Below are 18,078 nucleotides of genomic sequence, written 5' to 3'. Positions count from 1 at the left end.
TAGCGGCGTTCTGAGCAAAGTCTTGGATCACGTATCTCAGAATATGAGCTGCATGAAAATCTATTATAGGTGAAAAAAATTGGCTACAGATCAGAGAGTAGAGTGTATTTACTTAGAAAATCTTCCAGTGGAGAATTTCATACAGAGACCAATTATAGACCAATTAGGATGCTACATGCTAAATGAAAGCGGAAAGCCTTCAGAACTCGATGTATAGAAACAAAAAAGAGGGAGAGAGATGAAGAAACAAACCATAATGGAGAGAGAAACAAAGATGGAGGAGAACTATGAAGGATGACAAGACAGAAAGAATTAAGGTGACAAGGAGGCGAGAGGTGAGGTAAGCAAAAAGTCAAAGCCAGTGACAGAAAGTGAAAAAGATAGGCGAGATGTTACAAAGAGGTAGGGAGAAGGGATAAAGGCAAGAGAAATTGCGAATGATGGAGGTAAAGTGAAGTGGACCGGAGAGGGAAGATGAAACCAGACAGAAAAAGGAAGAAAATGGGGAGATACAGGGATGAAGAGACTGAGGAGTGAAGAAAAATAGAAGGAGAGCAGAGAAAGAAGAGGCTGGAAGGAATAGGGCGTGAAAAAAAACTAAGAAAAATGATGGCAGCTGCAGAGGAAAGAATGTAAAGAAAAAGAGATCAGAGGAAGAACGGGGAGAAAGAAGATAAGGGAGATAAGGGAGAAGAGCCGAGAAGGAGGCGGTAAAAGAGGAAGAGGCATGCACACCTCCCAGACTGCAGCTTCTGTCTTCCTTCCTTTTTCCCCCTGGACGATCGACAAAAAAACAGAATGAAAGTGACGAAAGTTCAAATGAATCTAGGAGGAGGAAGAAGAAGAGACAGCTGGTCACCTCTCCCCCTCAATTTTTCACTCTGTGGGGCATCTGATCGCAGGAAACCCTCCGTCATCATTTGCACCTCTCTCAGCACCTCACGTCCACTGCAGTTAACACGTCTGTTTTCACTTCATGATTGTGGTCCTCAGAAGACGACGACTAATTTGATGTTGTGAGATGGAATAAATTGTGTCAATGTGTTTCTTTCTTTCTTTCGTCTATATTTCATTGCTTCTCAGCTTGAGTTTTTCTTGTTCATTACAGCCAGCCAGTGTGCTAAATCTCCCTGGAATCGAATGCTGTAGTGGCAGCTTGATAGTGAGCCAGAAGGAAGATATATTTCCTTGTCTGGTTTTCAGAAAGGCAAAGGTGTGGGGATTGGCTTGTGTCTCTCTCAGACAGGGAGAGAGAGAAAAAAAAAGGCGAGCAGAAGCTTTTTGTGCTGTCGCTGGAGGACTTGTTGGACAAAAATTGCTTTGTATAAAAATGACAGCTTGCCTTCCAAAATGAGATATCAACAATTTGACCACAGGTTTGCCTCCCAAAAATGTTCACTGGCTGGAGAATAAAGCACTGTCTGGTTTACTGCTGAATTTATAAGTCATGCTGAGACGTGTGTGGATGGAACAGTGTTAGATGAATTTTTGAAATAGTTCCTGTCTATTCATATTGCATTCGCAACAGTCAGGAAGGAAGGCTTAAATCTGGTTTCTCCTCACAGTGTATCCAAAATATACCAAAGCACATTATGTGGATCACTCAAACAGTGGATCTTTTCCCTATATTTCCAGGAACTGTCTGGCTATATATACAGTTTGATAGTCAGTTTTGGATGAGATACTCTATACTACTTGCACAATGCTGGGTCTTGTGAACCATATGAGCTTACTGGCCATAAATATAAAAATAAATTGTGTCATTTTTGTCCTGAGGAAGGTTTTTACTGTGAAAAGTGTAGAAGAACATAAGAATTCCACAGTATATTATAGCCTAAATTGTGTTTATTCAAGTTCTGTTATTACTCTGCCAAGGAATGCGATTGGCATACGTTTGCCTGTCTGTTTCTCTGTGCGCAATATTACTCAAAAACAAAAAAACGAATTTGGATGAAATTTTCAGGTAAGGTCAGAAATGACACAAGGACCACCTGATTAGATTTTGTCAGTGACGTGGCTTCATAGTGTGGATCTACGGATTTGTTAAACATTGCTGTATCATTGTGAGATAGCGGCACGGCATCACTGTAACTATGACAACCAGTGAATACTATCCTTTGTGTGTGACGGCTGTGATCATGGTAGTGGTTGGATTTATGAGTGTTTTCTTGCCACCAACGCTAGCACAGCACCTCTAAAAATGAAAGAAATGGCAAAAGTGACATTGAAAATTTCCCCTTGTGGGCCTAATAAAGGATGTTCTATTCTATTCTATTCTATGAGTAGGACAATAACGCAGGACAATCAGTAGCAGTCTGCAAACGAACTGCAACTTGGCTGAAGATTTGTTTTATAGCAAGACACCCCACCCCACAGCCAAAGCTGAACACAAATGGTTTAAAGTCAACACGGTGGGTACTTTGGAATGGCTAAGTCAGAGCCCAGACCATAATCCAATTGAGAATTTTTGACTGAACTTGAAGAGGGGCCGTTCACTCACAATCTCTGTGAAACCTGACAGACCTTGAGCTGTTTTGAAAAGAAGAATTAGGGTAAAATCGCAGTGTCTAGATGCGCAGAGATGATTCAGACGTCGGGCTTCATGCTACAATTGTGTTTTAAGGTGATTCAACTAAGTATTGGCATGAACTGAGTGAATACCTATGCAATCATCTATCTGACATTTAAAATTTCTAATTAGTATTACTTTATAGTAAACCTGTTTTCACTTTGCTATGAAAGGATCTTTTTTATCAGCTCTTCCAAGGGGAGTAATACTTTTATTAGGCCTTGTATGTCTCAAATAAAACTTGGAGTAGATGCAAAATATACCAATATACTAAGGTGTTAAATGTTGGCATTTAAATGTTATTGGTTGTGTTGCTGATTTTGCTGTATTATCATCTACACTTCACTGGCTTCAATAATATGTTAAAACAATAGAGCCACTTTTATCAGGAGGTAATGACAGATGTTGCTATTTAGTAAAATTTAAGCAAATAAATAGGTAAAATACAATATAGGTGTGAAATGTGTGAAAAATCAAGGATTTGAAGGTGAAAGTTTATTTCTCACACACAAAGATGATATGTTGGCAGCTTTGTTTGACATATCATCCATCCTCAACCTCAGCACAATAGTCCACCTGGTCACAGAACAGCTTGAGGCACACCATTGAAGTGGGCACAAGAAAACATCCCAAGGTGTATTTTCCCACCAGCAGGAATGCAGACATTTAACTAACAAGCTCACTAATGACCTATTTGTATTGATAACATCTGACCCCTGGACTGTGAAGCTGTAAAATGTCACTCTGCACTTAAGAGTTTTAGATGTTTACTTTGAGAAAATGTGCATGTGAATGAAAACCTGAAATGAAAATAAAAACAAAGTTAGATAGAAAAGTTTCCTCTTGACAAAGTGGCAACTGAATTCGAAATTATTCAAAATATAACGAGCAGAGTTAAAGAGTTGCTTTTATTTCCATTTTAATGCATCTGTTGCATCGTGACAGAACACAGCTTTAGCACCTTCCTTCGTAAAGCTTCACAACAAATGCACATAATGGCTTTTTCTCGGCTCAAACAGTTTGCCTTTCGGTCATCAATCACTCTGAAAGCAGCCAGCGTGTGACCGATGGCAATAACATGGAACTCAATATTAACAATATTTGTCTGGCGTTGAACCTAACAGGATTACAGAGTCAACATCTTCCTGCGGCAGCGCTGGAACGACCCCCGGCTGAAGCTGCCACAAGACTTCAAGTCTGATTCGCTCACCGTTGATCCCAAGATGTTCAAATGTCTCTGGAAACCCGACCTGTTCTTCGCTAATGAGAAGAGCGCCAACTTTCACGATGTTACTCAGGAAAACATTCTCCTCTTCATCTTCCGCAATGGAGATGTACTCATCAGTATGAGGTAATGAACTGACTTTTTTCACAAATTGTCAATAATTGTAATAATTAAGGCACTTGCAAATGCCTAGAAAATGCTGCAGTAATCGCTTAATCAGTGATTTAATTATTCCAGGAAAATGTCATATCACCTTGAGAGTGTGTAGTTTCAGTTAAAATCATCCATAACATTTTGAATTGCACCAAGAGTCTCATAGAGAATCATCACTCGAATGATCGGATACAAATTTGTCCCCATTTAAAGAAAACAATACATCACGTTTCAAAATCAAACTTCCCATATTCAGATATTTGCTGTACTGATAGGCCATAAAACAGGTAGAATTCCAGGCCTTTGAATTGGGTTAAAGTGATTCAGTCAGGAAAAAGGTCCAGTAGAGTCTATGATCTGGCATTGTGTTCATTATTTACCCCAGGGAGAGGAACTATTGACCAATCAAAGCTGAGCTGTCAGCATCAAGAATGTCTTTCTCTTATGTGGCTAACTATGATCAATGAAGCTGTCATGTCAGCTGAAAGAGATAAAACACCTACTGCTACTGATGGTTTGGGTCAGGCAGCCCCCTTATCAATAAAAAAAAAACAAAAAAAACTTGATAACATGAACATCTTGTCAGGATGCTATTATTGTAGCACCAAATGAACCATTTAGGCAGTTTAGTCCTCTGATTATTTGGCTCCATAATAGTGCAAAGAAAATGTTATGTAACTGTAAACACAGCTGTAAATAAATCTAAACACATCATGTGATTTCAGTGCTAATGTATGTAATCATAGAAAACTTGTGTTCCTTAAGTACTGAAGAAACTGCAATGACTATTTTAATCTCGAAGTTTGAGTCTGTTGGGGGAAGCTTTTTTTATGTTTCAGTTGGTTTATTTTATTTTTTAAAAAGCAATTATTGAGGCTGCCGGCTGCAAGACTGAAATCTCAAAAGATAACAAGACCGTCGACATGCCAAACATTTGGTAAAACATTTTATCTTCCAAAGGGCTCAGTGGAAACTAGTTGGGGACGGCAACTACGCAACGCTGTCTTCGCTTTGAGTCATCTCCAGGGATAATGTGTGACACGTGTCTGTAATTTTGAGTGCAACATATTTTGTTTATTCAGTGCAAATGCATCACTTAAAACTCTGGGGGGACACTCTTAAATCCAGCGAGATCTCAATATAATAGTAATGGTACACAAACAAGGATTCTGTGTGAGTGAGAGTGTATAAATGCGGGATGGCATGAATGAAATGACTGTTTCTTCATCTTCCAGGCTATCCGTCACTCTCTCCTGTCCTCTTGATCTGACCTTGTTCCCAATGGACACGCAGAGGTGTAAAATGCAACTTGAAAGCTGTGAGTTTTCCTGAATTAAAGCCACGGTTTACATATTCGCTTGTTGTTATTTGGAAGATACAGTATTTATGAGTTGGGAATATATTAGTTGTTTTTTTAAAGTAGTGGTTTTGGGGTAAATGAGAGCTTTTTGCTGGTGTTTAGAACCCAATTTCAGCTGCACACACTGAGAGAAGTAGAATAAATCATCATATTTTAGGGCTGTTGTGAGTCACACAGCTAATTGAGCTTGACTCTGGTTATTGGATCTTGTTTACAAAGCGGTTTGGACTTAAATAAGCAAAATAACTTAAAGTCATTATTGTAATGCCAACGCTGCCTGCTGAGATGCATGGCTTTCTGCATGTCTGCGCTTTTACATGATACATTTATTTGTGCTGTGATGTTTCTCTCCAATGCGATTTACATGCAACATGTATTGTGGGTATAAACAATCTGTTTATATATACAGTGTATGTGTATTTATGTCATGAGTATTTAGCTTTGTTTTGTTGGTGTGCTTCCATTTTCCAGTTGGTTATACAACAGATGATCTACAGTTCATGTGGCAGACAGGAGATCCTGTGCAAATGGATGCGATCGCTCTGCCACAGTTTGATATCAGACAAGAAGATATTGATTATGGAAACTGCACCAAATACTACGCAGGAACAGGTACCGTCTTTGTCATGTATCCATTTTTCATTCCTGAAGTCACAAAAAGCCATGTCAGAACAGAAAGTCCTAAAAATTTTTTCCTCTTTGCGAGTGTGAGTCAAAAATAACCGAGTTTACTTCTTGAACTTTATTTAACGCTACTGGAACTGAAAAGTAACGGCAGAATCAGCAAACTTAGTTTGTATTGTGATGTTTGGCATCGCTTGACGTCGGTGCTGTTCATCTTCGAACTCAGCTTTTATCCATTCATTAATTATTCTGTCTGAGTTGAAAATATTTTGTTCTGCTCAGATCTTTAGCGCCCTTATTAGATTATGAAATCAAAAGTACATTCATATGAACTTGCCTGAGGTTTACTGTACATCAAATAATTTTGTTTTATGCTACATCAGTTGTCTCGTTTATGTGCAGGGGAGCCTTTTTGTTCAGGTAAAACTATTTAGGTACTTCTGATTAAATAATATCAGAAGCTGGAAAACAGCAAGGAAATTTCAGTTCCATGTTCTTAACTGAGAAAAGGTATGTTAGATGACTGCTTTGTTTTACCTTAATTCTGCTGCTTCCATTTTTCAACAAAAAATACTTTTTTTTAAACATTTTTTGTGGAAGCTCCTTGACCAGAGATGTGTTTGTATTGTATGATCACGCAGCAAACTGAAAGAACTGATCAGGTGATTTCACCGCAACTTCACACAATCAAACCAGGAGTGTTTTTACCTTCTCTCCACTTAACCTGATGCTGAGCAAAAATCTCAGCACATGCTAGTTGAAATGCACAGAACTTTGCCATGAGAGACACTTTGTCAAAGCAGGAAGCTCAGGTGTAATCATCCTAACATTAATTTAGCTTCTATTCCATGCAGGTGTATCAGTGAGGAGGCATGCACAACCACAAATCTATTTGGTGCATTTCTATGCATTGTGTTTTGACTTGAGCTCAAACAAATTTGTTGTGTTCCCATCAAATATTTACAAAGCCATATTTGTAATGTTTTAAATATTTGTTGCTTACATCCATGTGTAGTAGGTGTATATGTGTCTTTCTGACGTGAACAAACTTTATCAACCTGATGGTGTTACGGCTGACAAGACACAGTCATGGAACTTTATAGTTGTGTAGCAAAATGAAAGCAGAATTCGTAGATTGGTGTGATGTCATTGCAAACTGCTGTCTAGTATTTTTTGCTAGTGGTTGTTTTTACTACATTACTACACGTCTCTGTTAAAACCCAGTCAATGTCCATTTGCGAAATATAGTGAAAACAGCGGTGATGCATCGTGCCGTTTGCCAGTATGTTTCTGTGATACAACAATGATACACACAGAACTAGACCTTCGAGTGAATATACTGTAAAGGTGTTTTGTAATGTGGCCATGTAGAATTGAAAAAGCTTTGCAGGTAGCTATGGTGAACTGAGCATACTCAGACCGATGTGCTGCTTGTCACGCTTTTCATATTCCCACCTACTACAGCTAAAAATACGAGTCCTCTATTAAACAGAGAAAAAAATACAAAAAAGGGTTTCTGGTACTGTGCCATGCACATACTCACACGAATGTGAGAGCAAAATGGCATTCGCAATGAAATGGAAAAACTCTATCAGCCAACAGAGCTGGTATGACCTCAGTGCTCTCACACTTGGGAGGCACACTGTTGGCGATGAGTCAGGCTTTTAACTGGTTGCCATGACTACCTGGCCAGACACAAAGATCACCTCTGTGTACGACTGGTTCGAGCCTGCTTTGGCGACACAGGCAGCCCTTATATGCAGTATAAAAGCTCCAGAGATCCCTGGGCTAGTTAAATATTACTTCAGCCCATCCACTCTACCATCCCATTGGACCCACCAACAAGCCTCAATGAGCAGAAACACAGCACTTCTGGATCAAGGGCTCCAATTTATGGATGCTTATTCCATTCTGGTTACAAATGTATTTCCAGAAGAAATGAATGATAAAACGAAATGAAATACAATTCACGAGTAAAATGTTTATAAGTGGTTTAGTCTGCTACAACAAACAAACAAATAGAGAAAAATACAAAGTTCGTGTCGACAAAAAATACTAGTTTCTGGTGGAGGACTGGTCCAGGTCTCGTCCACATTTGGCACATTATTAACTGGAAGCAGAGTTTTTTTAGGTGCTGCCCTGAGTGCTGAAGCAGGTCTTAGCTTTAACAGAGTTAGCCGAAACGATGTTAAAGTCCTTATGCCCACTGACCTTTTTCTTCTCTTTGTTGTTTTCTCCATTACTAATGGTGCACACAGCTGGGCTTTGCTTTGTGTCTTGGCACAAGGAGGCAGATCAGATAGAGGACTTAACCTGGCTTCCACCTTTCCTCATAATGCCTAATGTGGGTTTAATAGACCCAGCCAGGAAAGGGCCAGTTCTCTCACCTGCTCTGTTTCAGTTTAGGGGCTGGATGTTCCTACTTTCCCATTTCCTACACCAAAAAGGTCATAATGGACTATCATATTTTTGTAAGACATCGTGGAACTGCTTTTAGTTTTGGTCATGGTTGGATTGTCTCATCTGGAAAAGAGTTTCAGTGTAAAGATTTTGAGGTGGACCTGCCTTATTTGTTTTTCATTTATTTCAAAGCTGTGTTTCAGTGAAGCCATTTTGTAATATTTTTCTACTTCCTCATGCAGGGTACTACACTTGTGTCGAGGTTATCTTCACCCTAAGGCGACAAGTCGGCTTCTACATGATGGGTGTTTACGCCCCCACGCTGCTTATCGTAGTCCTCTCCTGGCTGTCCTTCTGGATCAACCCTGATGCGAGTGCCGCCAGGGTCCCCTTGGGTATGGATTATTTCATCAATGCCACCATCTTCCACTGATGTTTACCAATACACAAAATCTGGAACAATTTCTTGTGCTATTTCATCCAGTGCCAAGTGGACATTAGTTCAAAAAGAGGGCTGGGTGAGAGTGTGTATGTTATTGAGGTAATTAGGCGTTAAAATTTCTGTCTAAAGGGATTTCTGCTGTAAAAAAAAAGAAAAAAGCCATGGGTCATATTTGCAGGCGCAGAACAGAAACCACTCTAAAGGATTGGATGTTTTTAAGGATCACTGACACTGTAGCCCCAATCATGTCTATTATGACACAATCAATCACTCTGACACCATGAAGGACTTTATCTACCAAGCATGGTGCGGTGTCCACTGCTTCTGTGTGTGCGATAAATCACTGAATATAGCACTAATTGACAGATGGGACCCACTGCAAAGGTGCAACTTATCTGGTGCATTTAAACCCATGTTTTGTTGCAGTAACTGGATTTTTTTGCAGGTTGCTCCATAGAAGTTAGATTTAACACTTACTGGTTTATATTTAATACTATTGATAGATCTATCAAGTCACACAGCCAAATCATATCTACATTTCTAAAATACAGAATATTACCCTACATTAGCCATTTTTCCCCATTACACTGTTCAGTTTTCCATTGCCATACCAACATAGCATTTGGTACATTTTAGCCACTTACTGTTGGAAATAAGGACGGGTTTTGTGTTTCAAGGAAAATCCTTAATTACTGCAGGCAACAAGGTGTTGACGAGACATTGAGAACTCAGGAGACATTCGACTGGTCAACAAGGCACACCTGATCCCTATTAGCCCGAGTAATGAAGGGGTGTGCTGATACGCATGAAGAGCAGCGCAGTTTCCCCAAACCAGAAAAGCACACGATGTGTCTCGCCTGTAGAAGGTCGAGCAACATTACTGGAGTGTTAGCCTGAGTGCCGAGGGGGATATAATAATGGTCCAGTGCTGCTGTGCTTCATCTATGTTGTGTCTCTGTTTATGCTCCGAATAAATCACAGGTAGCAACCAGATGAGAAAAATCGAGTGAGCCCCACTTTCAGCTCTTTGGAACGGGGACAGAAACTCTCAAACTAGGTTTACAGTGGAAGGCAGACTTTATAAAGCAATGACCTCATGGCTGTCATAAGTTTCCCTACCTAAGCACTCTTCTCATCACTCATCACTAAATAAAATATTGGATGCTTTCAAAATATGTGATAATACAACACCTCAGCATTAAATAAAACAAAACTCTCATGTAATGATCTATTTAAATAAACTCCTTCCTTTATAATTGCTGAATTAAGCTTGTACTGAAGTTGTGTCTCAATCTTAATTTAGTTTTCAGTTCTTGCATTGTACATATGCGTTTTTATAGTGGTAGGTTAAGATCAAAATCTGTAGAAATTGTTAAAACTGAACGATTTTCGATTTCACTTCAAAGTGGGCAGAAGCAGACTTCTTTTTTCTAGCCGACAAACATTTTGCTGGCTTAAATGGTGACATTCTTTATTCAATTGTAGCCTGGTGACATTAGTTTAAAAGTCCATCTCCTGTTGATTTTCCAAGCTGATGTTGAAGTCCTGAATGCAAAAGTGTAAACTACCATCTACTGTAAGTAATAAGCAAGTTTGCCAAATACGGTAAAGGTTGTAGCTTGCATTAGAAAGGTCATTTTCATTTTTCTTGTATTGTTAGTTATTGAACTGGACTATAAAGAGGAAGCCACCACCCTCCAAATCTTACCTACAAGGATCTAATTCACCTCTTTGGCTTCTGGATGTCAAGTGAATGATCAATTATTTGCACAGCATATTAATCATATATATATAACAATCACATATTTCAGATCCTTCAGCCCATCCTAGTAAGTAATTGGTGACTGTAGTGGTTAGAAAATTGCCCAGTGGGACATCATATTTCATGGACATGAATAAGAATCAGCAGCCATTGCGTCTTAATATTATTGTTTTTGCTTTATACGTATTCATATATTTCCTACAAGGAGGCTCTTCTTGTGATTGCGAGAAAAGAAGGTCCATTTCCTTTCACATTGTTTTTCCTCCTCCTCCATAATTCAGCCCATGTGTAATATGTCAGTGTCAGCACACTATCACACTGGAACCTGTATGTGTGTGTGTGTGTGTGTGCGTGCATGTGTACAGGGCTGCACGGATAAGATAATTCATTGTTATCCCACTTCAGTCCTCCACTACCTCCTCTTCTTCATCCTCCCTCCAGTTCTTCTCTCACCACTTCCATTCCATCATCACTCCAATTCCTGGGAGCCTCCTCTGACTTCTCTCTAAATGGGATCAGTCCAGGTCAGTCAGCACCCAGGTGTGAGACCACTGGCATTTATTGTGCTGCACTGTTTGTATAGCATTAATGCATGTGCAGATATGTGTTCATTCAGCTGATAATGTGTGTTTTTTGTACACTCAGTGTGTTTTGTTTCTCAGTAAACCAGTACAAATTAGTTTACCATTACATAATAGAAATATTTAGCACAGGATGTTCACGTTTTATGTCTGATATAAAGACTAGGCTGATTTCATCAATGGTGAACAAGGCTTTTTTTTTTTTAAGTATTTGCATCTTTCATGTCTGTCTCTGTTCCTGCAAAATATGTGGACTTCCAGAATTCTCTCATTAAAGTTTATCCCAGCGAGAAACGAGCAATTTGATTAGAAATCCTGAACGCTCTGTGACCCTTTCCTTGATGAGTGACCATAATGAGACCTGGAAGCAAAACCCATTGGTCATTTATATGCGTTTATTGTCTCTCTGAAGCAGGATTACTGCGAGAAAAAGAAGTGTGAAGCCCTTCATTGGTTGTTAGAGTACCCTCCTAAGAGTCGCTGTAATTATTTCTGCTGTAGCCTGAAAGAGCTGCTGCTGTGAAGGGGAAATCTCTAACCTGTAATCCTGTTGGCTATCTGAGATAAAAACAATTTAAAATTACTCTCTCATTATAGAGGCTGTCTGAGCTCACGGAGATGTCCTAATAAAAGATCTAAATGAAGAGTCATGAAGCCTAATTCCAGTTATGTTCTCAGAAAGCCTTTGTGGATGTGAAAATTTTGCTACAGCTTTTTCGCAGATTGGGAGAATAATCTATTCTGTATTTTTCTACATTGAACTGAACATGGATCAATTTTGCTTCCCTCAGCAGTAGTTTGAGTAAATGTATTTCAGTGGAAACAAACATCTCGACTATACAAGGACTTTGTTATGCCAATGTTGGACTTAAATTATCCTCAAATCTTTGTTGGAACAGACTAAAATGCTCCAATAGCACCAAATATAAAAACTGTGTAGTTCCAAAAATGGACATGACATGTTTCTTCTTATTTGTTTTGCACTGGTGATTCTTTAATGAGATACAGTTTTTACATAATTAAAAATGATTAATTTGGGTAAAATATTACATGGCTCCTTATGTCAATTGAAAAAAGATTACATCTGATAAAATTCCTTTCTTTTAGGCATTTCCTTCGTATTGACAAAACAATTGTAGCAGCCGCAGAAACACTTGACTTGGGTTCTACCATCCAACATTGGCTTCCAGAAGAACCATTTTGCCTTTTGTTGCCTGTTGTAACACTCTATTGTGAGTGACACTGTTGCTGTGCAGAATTCGTACTTCCTCCTCTGCAATGGACGTTAATTGATTAGTCCTTCAGTATCACCAGGGACACATTAGCAACACAGCGCTAAAAGAACGTGGCTACATGAAGGCCTCCCAGCGTGGAGTTATCGATCCAAACCTCACTGCATCCTCCAGTGCGTCTAGGGTACATTCACACTCCACTTGTGGTTCAACTAAGACAAGTGTTAATTCCTGTACTTTCACTCATTTTGATGATTGACAAAGGTACTTGTGCTCCCTCTCTCTCTATTCAGGCATCCTCTCGGTGCTCTCTCTGTCTTCCGAGTGCACCTCCTTGGCTTCAGAGCTGCCCAAAGTGTCCTACGTCAAGGCCATCGACATCTGGCTCATTGCTTGCCTGCTGTTTGGTTTCGCCTCGCTGGTGGAGTACGCTGTGGTTCAAGTGATGCTCAACAGCCCAAAGCGCATAGAGGCAGAGAAGGCCAAGATGGCATCCAAGGAGAAAGCTGCGGGAAAGAGCCCCGCTGCCAGGAACAACACGGTCAACGGCACCGGAGGGACGCCGCTTCATGTCAGCACCTTACACGTCAGTGAATCTAGCTTGATACCTTCCGTGAGTGTATTTGTTTGTCTCCATTAATGTATTACATGATTTAACATCCATCTAGACGAAATCAAACCAGAATGCGCAGACACGTTGTACACAGCATCAAGTTTATCAGCAGGTTTTAGTTTCAGTCATGGAATTTTTATTGTCATACTCCTCTCCCACAAAAAGCCAATAAAAAAATCTAATTCTTCAAAAGAAAAGAAGCTATTAAACTTTCTATTTGATGTCAGATCATCTTATTGTCTGAATCTTTACAATAGTTACACTGAATTGCAGCTAAAGCAGCATGAATGAGGGCAACTAGTAAACAGTGGGCATGTGGTGCAGCCAACAGCTCTCTGACCCCATGAAAACTAGGAATGTGTATGTTGTATGGTTCGATAACTGCATCAGCCATCGGGATAAGATCAGGGGTAGTTAATGCCATGTGGGACTTAACTTCAGATCCATTTTGCCTCATGGAAGCTGATCTTGTGCGATCGATAACAATCACATCCACAACAAAAGCATAAATGTGGTCCCCTTGGATACTGATTCTCCAATTAATTGCTGAAACATTTCAAAGATGGTGCATTCACCACTCATCCACAGCAACACAGTCGAATGCCAAAATACAAACTCCAGATCAAACGTCCCCTGACAGTTTTGTAACTCTGAGGCACTGAGATCCAATCTACATGCAAAACAGGGACATCAAGTCATTAAAAATTGGCTTTGTCTTTAACACGCAAAGACACACAGTTCAGTCAGGACTCAAGTCCAACACTTGCATGCACGCCATCAGGCAAACAGGATGTTGGTATGGGCCTTCCAATTGTACGCCTAATTGAAATTAATTTACCTCTGAATCTATGTTAGTCCGAACCACATTTGGTTTGCGAGGATTACATTATTCCATTGAGATTTAATGGGTTTTCTTGTCAAAACCAAATCAAAATAATGAAGCTTTAATGAGCTTAATGACTTCAGTGAGTAAGCATCCATAGACTGATTAGATCCTGTTCACCCTGCGGGCCTTCAGGGAAGTCGATGAAAGGGATTTTTTGGATGACATTAAACCAAATCTCTCTGCAGATTGTTTTGTATAAGCACAGGTTTGTGATAGCATGTAGAGGGTGTAGAGGGGTTATAAGACCCCAGATGAGAGAACAACCATATTAGGCAACACCGAGGAGTACAAAGTAAATCTAATTTTGGCTCCAAAGCTTTATTTTTCCTCTTAAAATAGCCGTAGTTTTGATTTATCAGCAGAGTTCTGTCCAAGCTTCAGGATCAAACAGCTCCTTTGCTGTGTCTTCAAAGTGTAGTCTGTTTTCAATCGAGTCCAGCCATATTAAACAGCCTCATTTGAATGTTGCTTTCAGTTCAGACAAAACCTACATGCAGCATGGATGTAGCATCATAGTCACTGTGTGTGTGCAGACCTCTTTGTTATGTGTCAAACAGTAGTCAGAGGAGCATTCGGTTATGTTTTTGCCAATGCTAGATAGGGGAAATAATGCAGGGTCAGAAATGTTTCATGAGGATTTGTGTAGTTTAGAGGCAACAAACATAAAGGAAGAACATAGATGTCAACCAGAGACAAACTGCTGGACAACATTTTGTAATAGAAGAGAAGAGTACACCTTTTCTTTGCAGCCACAGTATGTTGAGCTGCAGTTTCACTTGTCAGAGTACCAAATCTGTGTGTGTGTGTGTGTGTGTGTGTGTGTGTGTGTGTGTGTGTGTGTGTGTGTCTAAAAATGCTCAGTCAGCAGAGCCTGTCGGTGCCATCTGTTGTGTTCTTTTGCACACGTTGAAGCATCTAGGTGTCTGTACATGCATGCGGTGGATTTACCTGTTGAAGAGACCGAGAGGCAGAAAGAGCAGACAACAGTAAATGGATGCGATGTGAATTCTTGAAATGAATGACGACATGCCTGTTCAGCTCTAAGATGGAGGATTGTGCTGTGGAAACAGTAAAAAAGGGTTTCGCCTCATTTGACAATGCAGCACTCGTGTCTCTGAATTTGCATGCGCTAAGTGGAACGGTTGATTGATTGAGTTTCCGTTGTTTGTGCCATGTAATGTTTCTAGACAGGAGAAATTAGAGGGAATAGACGGAGGTTTATGCTCTCATATTGCCCTGACGACAACCTTGCGGTTGAAAATACACTCAAAGGATGTTTACTTAGTTGAGTTTCAGAGCCAAAGTCGCAAACAAGTAGTAAATCAGCAAAGGCTAACACAAGCAAACACAGGAAAAGGCAGGTGTGAAACAGGAAGGCAGGAACTGGTCCAAGATGTGGGATGCGAAGGCTTCCAAGCACAATCACAAGAGAGAGAGAAAAGGAGCCACTACTGGGTGGAAAATAAAGGAATGAGAGGCAGGTGTGCAGGTGGATGTGGGGCTCAGGTGACGGGAGGTGATTGGAAAACAGTGATGGCAGCTACTGAACAAGTGGAGAGTGACAGATTGTGCAATAAGAACTGAGGTGGGTGACAAGCAGGCATGAGAACAGAATGCGCAAAATGAGTTAATCTCAGGTCACAGATGTGTTCTGTCTGTTCTGTCCAACTTTATGTGGTGGTAAAATGCACCACTTCTCCCTGTACCATTTGAAATCTGCACCCGTCTTTGTTTTATTTGTGCCGTAGTCCTACACCGATGAGCCACAACATTAAAACCAACTGCATCTGCTGCCAACAAGGCTAAACATGGGACATCTATGGGTGTCTTGTTATGTCTGGTCCTGGGACATGGGCAGTGGATCCCTTGGGTCTACTGGGTTGCTGGATGTGAGCTTCATGGATCGGGCTTGTATCAGTAGAAACTCTGTTGGTACAAAAATGTGATCTACCTCAGATTAAACCCACCAAAGCTTACTGGTTATTGATCTGAACCTGGACTAAAGTGGTCCAGATGCAAAAAAACACACAAAAATCCCCATGTTTTTACAGTCTAACACAAAAAAATAATGGTTTTCCATATCAAAATTCTGTTTCATAGAGCCTTTAGCTCTTTTGTCCGACAATCTATTCGAGATTTGACCCACCTAAGCTCGCTGGTTTTTCATCTGGACTTGGTTCAATGTGGTCCGGATGAGAAAAAAAGACAGTGAAATCGCCAATCTTATTTATTTATTTATTTATTGCATTTTCATGAATAGAATATGTCTTCCCTCTCTTGCAGACAGTCTAGTCTAGAATCTAGTTCATTCACTTTTAGCTGTCAGTGGTTTTAATGTTGTGGCTGATCAGTGTATACAGTGCTGCATTTATAATACAGACACTTGATTTTAATGATCTTTGTAGTACCTGCAGAGTAATGTTAGTCTCTATGGACTGCAAAGTCTGTCTGTTGTTCAGTCAACCAGTTTTAAACTACTTTGGTTCGACTACTCTGCCTCAAGGGCTGCCAGCAGCACTTTCGAAATATTCGTCGAATCTGATTTCAGCTTGTATGTTTCACATAATTAAATGTATTTTGGAATGAAACAGTGCTGGATTTATTAACCTGTCTACTTCGTCTTCATGATTCTTTCATGAACCCAGGTGGCCGAGACCCGCTGCAAGAAGGTGTGCACTTCTAAGTCAGACCTGCGGACCAATGACTTCAGCATTGTGGGATCGCTCCCACGGGACTTTGAACTGTCAAACTTTGACTGCTATGGGAAGCCCATCGACACTGGCTCAGCTCTCGGCAAATCTCAAGCTAAGAACAACAAGAAACCTCCTCCTCCCAAACCAGTCATCCCCTCTGCTGCCAAAAGAATCGACCTTTACGCCAGAGCCCTGTTCCCTTTCTCCTTCCTCTTCTTTAATGTGATCTACTGGTCCATATACTTGTGATTATTATCTTGAAATTATCTTCTGCTATTAACGCAACACTCTCATAAATTCTTTACTGATCAGATTTACATTCAAAGACTCCAAAGTGAGCACTGAGAAATGTGTTTTCATACGAAACGATTACCGAGAAAAACATAAAACTACCACGTGTTATTATTACTATTATGATATTTCTCTTCACGTAAAAAAGGCAACTATCATCATTCATGTATTAGGAAATGATTACAATTTAATATTTCTTATTTTTCAAAAAAAAAGAGAATATATATAGCATCTTGTTTTCAAATATATATTATTTATTCACAGTGGTACTTGAAAGGCTAACACAGGATTGCAGATATAACTGTAATAATTGGCGTGTAAACATATCCACAAAGACTGATTGCATACGAATGGAGCTGAAAGAGCTTTAGAAGAGCATTTGTAAATAGGTATTTGATTTTTCGCCCCTCGCCCGGTGGAAGTGTGCTCGCAAGTTTAATGAGTTAAAGCATTTTCTTCAAGCTTCAATGCAAAGTGTAACATTGTAATTACCTCGCATGTTAAAAAAAATTGCATGTATATGAAGATAAAGTATAAATACATATAAAATATGTATTAAATTTTATTATTCTTATGATTTGCTCTTGAGAAGATACGTGGATACGTGGAACACTCCTCTTCCTGTCCAGATGGTCATGTGACACTGCCACTCCTCCTGCCAATGTAACGTTTGACACTTTCCACCTGTAGCGTGTGTAAACGGGTCACCGGTGAACTGTGACCGTGTGTTTGTGAAATTTGCAAACGAAGATAAACGATCAAATGCTGTTTCACCATTTGATGTGATTAAAAATGAACTCAAACATTTGAATTACATGGTCCATCATTGGTGTGGTTTTTTTTGTTTGTTTGTTTGGTTTTTTTTACAGTTAACGCTAAGAAAGCAGTGATGGGGGTTTCCAGCTTGGTTGCATGTGTCTGAATTGACTTACAAAGGGACTAAAATTCGCAGCATCTCCCCCTTTGCACTGTTCATGTGTATCCTGCACACCACACAACAGCTGTTTCTTCCACAGAGGCTTGACCTCTCCTAATCTGCCAAACCAGCCATCAATTATTCATGTAAACCTGCTTGGAAAATGACCCCCGACTATCATTGCGAGACTTCTCATATGAAATCTGTCTCCGACTTAATGAAGCAAGATAGATGCCGACCTCATGTCATGACAATAGGGTCATATTAATGAAGTTTGAAGCCGTTTGAGGCAGGATTGCTCATGCAAAGGAGAGCAAAATTGTCATTGCTG

The 18,078-nt window shown here is 39.9% G+C and overlaps 1 protein-coding gene across 3 annotated transcripts in view; it reads left to right on the top strand.

The window, feature by feature from the left end:
* glrbb (glycine receptor, beta b) overlaps positions 1–17,642 on the top strand; it is a 28,522-nt gene extending 10,880 nt beyond the window's left edge. For 2 of the 3 annotated variants that reach the window (XM_022210897.2, XM_022210888.2), the window contains 6 exons: positions 3,694–3,920; positions 5,183–5,265; positions 5,779–5,919; positions 8,574–8,726; positions 12,642–12,961; positions 16,493–17,642. In XM_022210897.2, the coding sequence (XP_022066589.1) occupies positions 3,694–3,920; positions 5,183–5,265; positions 5,779–5,919; positions 8,574–8,726; positions 12,642–12,961; positions 16,493–16,789 (1,221 nt within the window). In that variant the 3' untranslated portion in view covers positions 16,790–17,642. The remainder of the gene's footprint in view (positions 1–3,693; positions 3,921–5,182; positions 5,266–5,778; positions 5,920–8,573; positions 8,727–12,641; positions 12,962–16,492) is intronic. The other variant, XM_022210904.2, reaches the window with a different exon arrangement.
* Positions 17,643–18,078: the final 436 nt, after the last annotated feature.

Source organism: Acanthochromis polyacanthus, chromosome 10 (genome assembly GCF_021347895.1).
Source record: "Acanthochromis polyacanthus isolate Apoly-LR-REF ecotype Palm Island chromosome 10, KAUST_Apoly_ChrSc, whole genome shotgun sequence".
Lineage (NCBI taxonomy): Eukaryota > Metazoa > Chordata > Actinopteri > Pomacentridae > Acanthochromis > Acanthochromis polyacanthus.
The sequence above is the reverse complement of the archived record's forward strand: the minus strand, read 5'-3'. Positions and strand labels throughout refer to the sequence as shown.